This window comes from Cibotium barometz, chromosome 58 (assembly GCF_041138505.1).
Source record: "Cibotium barometz isolate CiBa-2024 chromosome 58, ASM4113850v1, whole genome shotgun sequence".
NCBI classification, from domain to species: domain Eukaryota; kingdom Viridiplantae; phylum Streptophyta; class Polypodiopsida; order Cyatheales; family Cibotiaceae; genus Cibotium; species Cibotium barometz.
Window position 1 is genome coordinate 1,662,501 of NC_141103.1, and position 8,201 is coordinate 1,670,701.

At 39.9% G+C, this 8,201-nt stretch overlaps 1 protein-coding gene across 1 annotated transcript; it reads right to left on the reverse strand.

The window, feature by feature from the left end:
• Positions 1–2,873: 2,873 nt before the first annotated feature.
• LOC147605792 (uncharacterized) lies at positions 2,874–6,688 on the reverse strand. Its single transcript, XM_086792828.1, has 13 exons — positions 6,590–6,688; positions 6,244–6,462; positions 5,996–6,112; positions 5,848–5,880; positions 5,447–5,581; positions 5,124–5,336; positions 4,704–4,836; positions 4,397–4,587; positions 4,111–4,254; positions 3,910–3,993; positions 3,556–3,828; positions 3,331–3,416; positions 2,874–3,167 (listed from the first exon to the last, which is right to left on the reverse strand). Exons 1-13 carry the CDS (start codon positions 6,629–6,631, stop codon positions 3,002–3,004), a joined length of 1,836 nt encoding a protein of 611 aa, XP_086648954.1. The 5' UTR covers positions 6,632–6,688; the 3' UTR covers positions 2,874–3,001.
• Between the last annotated feature and the right edge of the window lie 1,513 nt (positions 6,689–8,201).

Below are 8,201 nucleotides of genomic sequence, written 5' to 3' on the forward strand. Positions count from 1 at the left end.
GCATACAATGGCCATGATGCATAAGTGAGTTAACCTCCCACCAAGAGGATGGAAATAGCCTTCCACAAGCTAAGGTGTGAAAGCCATGAGGCTCCAAGAGTCAAGAGACGACCAAATATCATAAGATATCAAAAAGGGTACAATAGTGATCCATGAGCCCCCTTTTATACTTGAGCCCATGACCATGGTCCTAGACCTAATCTAAAGTTGTTGCTTCATTACAATCACTAACAATTTGATGTGGCATACTATGTAATTTGAATACGTACTCCACAAATTGCTTGATAACCACAGATGCCATGTACTTTACCTTTGTAGGGATAAAATATGCCACCTTTTTCAATCTATCCATAACTACATACAAGTTGTCATGTCCCTTCTTTGTATGAGGAAGTCCCGTGATGAAATCCATAGCAATGTGAGTCCACTTCCCTTCGAGAATTGGCAAGGCTGAAGTAAACCCTTGAGCTTATGTGTTGGATCCTTATTGAGTTGACAAGGCATGCACTTTGACACATATGCATGTATGTCCTTCCACATCTCTTTCCAATAAAATCTATTTATTATCTTATCAAAGGTCATTAAAAAATCCAAATGTCCTGAAATAGGAGATGAATGCATTTCCTCCATCACCTTCTTTTGCTTTTATTCCGACATGGACACAAGGTAAACTCTTTCCTTGTATAAGAGACCATTGTGAAGCTTATTAAAATGGGGCAATTCTTCATGAGAACCATGCTATAATTTTTGCACCATTTGTGACACTTCCTTATCTAAGAGATACTCCTCTTGAATATCCATGATCCAACCCTTATGTACTTCGGAGATGGTCGATAAAGAGCATGCCCACATTCTAGATAGAGAATCAATAACCACATTATCTTTCTAGTTTGTGTATGTGATCTCAAAATCATAATTTTATAATGTGGCCAACCACCACCTTTGCTTAGGAGATAAATTTAGTTTGAGAAAGGAAATATTGTAACACCTTATAATCACTTCTCACATAAAAGTGACTCCCATAAAAGTAATGATGCCACTTCTTGATGACATGTAACATAGCAATCATCTCTTGATCATACACATGCATTTGTATTTCCTTGTCATTGAATTTATGGCTCTCATAAGAAATCACACCATGATCTTGGTATAAAACCATCCCAATTCCTTTCCCACATGCATTGGCCCTCCTAGTAAATGCTTTAGAGAAGTCCATGCAAACCAAAATAGGGGCTGAAGTGAGCATCATTTTGAGCTCCTCAAAGCTCTTGTTTGCTACTGTATCCCAAAAGAAGGCTTCCTTTTTAACCTTTTTAGTAAGAGGCTGCAATTTTTACATACCTCTAAATGAATCTTCTCTCGTGGTTGAGTCACATTAGTGGGTGTAGGCCACTTTTTCACACATTCAACCTTCTTGAGATCCACCTTGATGCCCTCTTTGCTTACAATGTGACCAAGATACTCCACTTCTTGAGCCATAAAAGTACATTTACTCTCCTTTACATACAAGTAGTTGTTCCTCAACATCTCAAGCACTTCTCTCACATGCATCAAATGTGCATTCTCATTCTTGCTATAGATGAGGATATCATCAAAAGAATCAAAGAGCACCAATACAATTTGAGGAGAAAAGATTGTAGTACTTTGTTCCATGCTTGGAAAGTAGCGGGTGCATATGTCTATCTCTAGATCATCTACCTTTGTCGTGCGCCTAAGTGGAGAGGGAAATGAGAAGGTGCAAGACCACTTCTATGATTAGAGAGCCTAAATAGATCGTTGGAGTACTAAAAAACTGTTTGCAATGTGAGAGCCGAACTAAGCATGGAAGTGCTTGTGACCATCTATGTATACGATCTTGGAGTCAAATTGAGCACTAGAATGCTAGAAATTCGTTAAATCTTCAAGCCCTAGCAGATCATTTTGAGTAAGTCATGGTTGCAGCACCCTAATCTTAGATCACAGAGCTGGAAAGAGTGATGACACCTTCCATGCTCTCCAGTCGTGTGATAGCAACTATTACCCTAGAGAAAATACAGCTAACCCTAACGCTAGCCAAGATCAAGAGATTGCTCACATAAAACCCTAAATCTAGACCAAGATGAAAGATCAAGCTCTGATACTACTACAAGAGGGAAAGCTCTTAAGAAAAGAAAACTGCACTCATTAACATGGAGTACACACACATGTGCAATCTCATATGGGAGAAGGATACCATTGAAGCTTACATGAAGCAAGAAGATGTGTAATCATGATTAGTAAAATGATTGATACTTATTAGACTCATACTTGTCTTTTATACTTGAGCCCTCATTAATTACACTACATTATTATTGTCCACCCTTGTGGCCTTGGCCCTTAGCCCTATGTCTACATCCATTATTAATGCTCTGTGGCCTATGGCCTATATATATATAAATCTTATTATTGTCTTCCGTTGTGGCCTTGGCCCTTAGCCCTATGTCCACATCCATTATTAATGTCCCATGGCTTGTGGCCTATATAAGTATATATAAATCAAGAGTAACCACGTTACATTCTTTCTCCTTGAGATCAAATATGGTGTAGAAATTTGAAAATTGTACACATATTGTAAATTGAATTTTTATTATCTTCTTTAATAAGCAATAGATCTGATCGTGTTCCTCTTTATCTTTGTTTTCACCCCCATGTGGCTTAGTTAATTTTACCTATGGGGAGAGAGCCCTCCACATAATGGTCACTACGTAGTCTTGCTTTAATTTGTGATACGAAGGTTATACTTTTGCTTAAAGTCTCTTTGAGATATGTATATATGCGGGAAGGTGATGCAAGCATAAATGTTTAAATACGTTTTGAATGATGTTCAAAGGTCTCTGAAGGCATAATTTTGTAAATTGAATTTGTTTTTTCAACTTCTTAGCATGTGGAATGAACTTGAATTATGTCAAAAACTTCAGGTTTCTAATATTTGTTGGGAAAAATGTTAATTTTTCACGAACACTGGTTGCAACATGATCAGTAGTTATGCGAGTAACTTAAGCAACAGTGTTTGCAAATCAGGGGTGTTCCTGCCATGACCCATTTTGGAGAGATGACGCTCAATTGTAGAGAGTTCATGACGGGTGACATCGACTCCTGCCTTCTGCAGTATATAGAAAATTTGGTCTGCCAACGATGTCGTCATTGTCCTATATGGTCAAAAATGTTGTTTTTTTTTTTCGGTTAGAAGAATGGCATTTGTTGCAGTAATCCATGCAGCTGTTTGTATGAGTACTGACTGCAGTATGATGTATGATGATCCATGTCAGATAATACAGCTAGTAATGAACATGCCAGTACTCTTAGACTTACAAGTTGGAATCAGTGGAAGCCAGAAGATTAGTTCTCAAATCTCGACTTTCGCTACGAGGAGGAAGCTGCTTTAGCTTCTTTTGGAGCTACAATAATATATAGATAATAGGAAGATGGTGTGTAAGCTCCAGCTCACATGTGATGTACAAAACGTACTCATCAATATTATTATTAACAAAGGGAATCTCATGGCGGAAACGACAACAGTAATTAAGCAGCGGCTACCTTGCTAATGACTTGATCGTAGTCGCTCATGGGAAAGTCATGCTTGTGCTCCTCCATCCAATTCATGGTCCACTCATCGGCTTGCAGCAGCTCAAAAGTCCTGTCATGTACTTGGATCTTGGCACCAATGTACATGTCGGAGGCTACGTAGGAGCGCCCCTTGCCGCCCGCCTTCTTGGGTGCTGCCTCACGCGATAAGAATTTACCGCCCTGGATACCCGAGTTACGGCACGGCGGCTCGTATATAGAAATTGTGTCGTCCGCCAAGAAATACTGCAACATGATAAATTGTATGGAAACATTAATATATGCTTGATTCTCTAGAATTAATTTTGATAAATTGAGAGTACGTACCTGAAAGACAAAGAGTCGGCCAACATCTTGTGGAGCCACCTTGTGGCTTTCATCTCCTCCAAATCGAGCAGAAAAGCATAGGACCTGGCGCAATATGAATATGCACGCGCGCGGTGCGGTGACATTAAGCCACTTATTGTAATAGACGACGTAGTGCGAGTTATTTAGAATATATAGATGATTAATAGTAACGAGTTAAACCTTTCCATCTAGGCCTATGAGCTTGTTGAAGTTCTTGGAAGGGGCTTTGGGGATAAGTGAGATGCAGTTTTGCATGCTATCCTCCTCGCTTCCAAATCCGTTGTGAGGAGGCAATTCCATTCGCGACAGGACTGGCGCTGTCTCCTACATGTTTCTTCATATCAATCAAAAACATCTCATCCCAAATTATATTATCAGCAGGAAACCAAAAAAAAAGGAATATTTTTTAAAAGCTTGATCCTAATTAATCCAAGCTGTCATACTTATATCCTGATCACCTACCTACCTGCACATCAACGCACTCCAGCATGTCATCCGACATGTTGTTGTACTTGGTTTTGTAGTAGTGTCTAGTGAACTCGTCGCAATCATGGAGAAGCATGTCACGGTTGTACACGCGAACGTAACTCCCCACATGCAAATCCGTCTCATTGTAGAATGCTGACTTTGGAAGTGCATCGGACCCCATGTTTTTTCCTGCATCAATAATCAGCGTTGATAATTATTGTATGTGGTCATCATATTTCTACGGATACAGGATTAATGCGAATATGCAGCTTGATATGACTCAAAATGTGTCCTACTATACGTACCAAGAAGATCAGATGGGATTTCTCGAGGGAGGTGGCATCGTCTCAAGAGCATAGGAAAACTATGCCTTCCAGAATTGCGCTCGTTTATTTCTAATATCTCTATCGTATCATCTGCTAAAAAGTAATGTAAAACCTGGCAACGACAACCATACTTGACTTACCGATTCCTCTTTTACATTCAGTAAGCCTCAATTTGGAGATCATATGTAATACTTCATAGATATATATATTAGCAAGCTCACAACTCTACCACTCCTAGACGTATTAACACTTTTGACAAGGACTTGTCAATGTATAGCGATCTATTATATGTCAAGGAACTTGACAGCATGAGCAGCTGGCATACAAACGACGTGAGGTAATTATTCAGTTTGAGAATCATTTTTACGTGCATGCTAATTGCTAGCAGCAGGAACTTACATACGGACGTCTGTCCCCATAAACGGAAGCTCGATCATCCCAAACAGCAAAGAAACGAAGCACCTTCCCATCGTTCTCCAAGAATTGCTTTGTCCCGAGCTCCTTGTGATGTCTTACAGGGTGCCGCTTTAAATCCTCCCTGTACGTGGATAAGGGCTCCCCGGGAAAATCTTCCTCATGCCCTAGATTGAACCTATGCTTCAACAAATACCTCTACACACACATGATCATGACGATCAACTCATGATCAAGAGAGTTGAGAGATTAAGAACTGCACGTGCAGCTGCGAAGGGAAGCGGGGAATTGAGCATGTTATGTGTTACCCTCGTGAATGCGTCGCATGTACACACTCGGAAAGTTCTGTCATATATTGTTATATCAGAACCTAGAACGAAGTCTGACACTGTAATGTATCCACCCCCCGGTTTGGGTACTTTGAGGCGTTTCAAAAACGTGCCCTGTAATCAAGATGGGAATAAGTTGGACAATATTCTAATCAGTAAACAACTTCCATATCAACCTAGTGAGAAGAAGTATCATGAGAACATCTGAGAAAAGATTATTACTTGTGGTTATGCTTGCTAGTGCAAGTAGCGCTTATATTTATATCGTTACTTCACAAATGTTCGAACACCCCCACACTACAATTCCTCCGCTTTTAACTATGTACTTAAAAGGAATCTATTTTTCAAATTTGAGGATGAATATTGCAGCTTACACATACCTGGATAATTCCACTGTTAAGCTGTCTTGGCTCCTGTAAAAAGTTACACACTTGTGTGGTGAGATGATCACCATAAACTGTAGTTGCTATGGTCGATGGCAGCTGCCGATCATCTGTACATTAAGAAGGCATGTGTGGGTAGTTTTACCGAGATGTGAAGCGTGCCATCCTCAAGGTAGAAGTATATGGTGCACTTCCGCACCCTAAAATTTTCCTCTCGTCTTTCGTTCACCTGCTCCTTGAAGTAGCAATAGAAGCGTAGTACCTTGACATTTGCGAAAATATTAATGATGCAAAGGCTCTGGATCGGAAGCTGTATGCATTTCTCTTCTCATAGCTTGTTGTTTTCTCCTTCCGATTGTGAAAACAAAAAAACGCGACGATGTACATGTGTACCTGGCGGTCGTACTTCAGCCACTTGGGTGCAGGCGGTCCGTCGGTGCTGGTGGTGTGTGAATATGCGCGGTGATCCTCGTCCTCGTAGTGGTGCAGGACGTCGTAGTCCTCGAGGCTTTCTGCTAGAGCGATCCGCTGCTTCCTGCGAACCTCGGGATCCCGCACCTCTGGGTAGCCATCGGAGAAGTTGAGGTTCTGCGATTTCTTGCGGGGTTGCTCCTGTAACAGTTTCTCAGTATGTGACACAAGAGGCCGGTAGGTCAGTACCAGTACATATACGTCGAGAAATCAAGCATCAAGTCCCAGCACGACGTCAGCACTGTACATAAGATCAATATATACTCACCGGCGGATGGCAAAAGGAGAAGGCGGGTAAGTCGCCCGCCATAGCCACGATAAGACGTACTGCTACGTACTCTAATTGTAGAGGAGACGTCGAATTAGCGACTTATGAGCACAGCGGAGGAAGAGGCCCAGATACAAGAAGGCGTCTCCCTCCCATTGGCGGTTAACACAACTTCTCGCGTTTGTATACCCTTAAAAGAAGTTGCATTTGTCTTACATCCTCTAAGGGCCCTAGTTATTCATTTTTTTTTTGGGGGAAATTACAATTTGACGTGAAATTTGACCTAATCCCGAACACCATGCAAAACTTTTTTATGCCATTTTTTAAAAACAAAATCTTCTCGTACTGAAATGATATGCACACAAAGAGTTTACAAAACTAACTAAGAAATATTTTATCCTTAAAACACATCCAACAATTTACTTGCAGAACTAGCTGCACAAAAAGCGAAGTTTATTTAAAAATTATATATGTCGGGATAATTTAATCTCAGCTAGTTTGTAACCGTAGATTGAATGTACTGTGGCCGGTTGGATTTAGATACTCCTCTATTACGGCTACCGCAACATGCAATTCTTCTTTATATAATATTTTCTGAGTCTTCCTTTCTTATGTTTCCGTGAACAACAGCTCGCTTTCTCAACCTTTCTTCTATGCTAAAACCACCATTCTTGTGTTGCTTCAATGACCTGGCCTTCAAGCGAGGTGTTGGTACTATAATCCCTAGGTAGATTAGAAGAAATTCATGGGGACAGAAGTATATTACCTTTGGATATGTGCAAAAGAAAACAACGAAATGTTGTGTTGAGCATTGAATTGAAATGATTTGTTCTCACATAGCAAACTCATGTCTTGCCTAGCAAGAAGGATATTTATAATTTCAAGAAATGAAAGGAAGCAAATACTTAGAATACCTTATATATTTTTTAGATGAATCTTAGGTATATGACTATCTCCCAAGTATTCTTCATAATTAGTTATATTTTTTCAACTAAGTAGTAGCTTAAGTCTCTGCCTTATATACCAGTCTAAGCTATATACCAGTCTGATCCATATAGCAGTCTAAGGTAGTGTGATATTTGTCTATGCGCCTTCATATCAGTATACATATAGCAGTTTGAGGGAGTGCTATTATCTATACTTCATATCATAGCAATTTGAGGGAGTGCTATGTAGCACTCTCTTTGCTTCATATGAGTTATATAGTAGTCTAAGGGAGCGTAGTGCATTATCTTGTATCAATATATATAGCAGTCTAGTGCTCTGTAGCAGTGTCTAGCTTCATATCAATTATTAAGCAGTTTAAGGGAGTATAGTGCATTGTCTATGCTTCATATCAGTATATATAAAATTCTAAGAAGGTAGTGCTATGTAGCATTGCCTGTCTAGTTTATATGGTAGTATGAGAGAGTTCTACATAGCAGCGCCTAGTTTCATATCAGCTATCTGGTAGTATGAGGGAGTTCTATATAGCACTGTCTATATAGCATTGTCTAGCTTCATATCAGTTATATGGTAGTATGAGGGAGTTCTATATAGCACTATCTATGCTTCAAGTCAGTTATATGGCAATATGAGGGAGTTCTATATGGCACTACCTCATACCACTTTA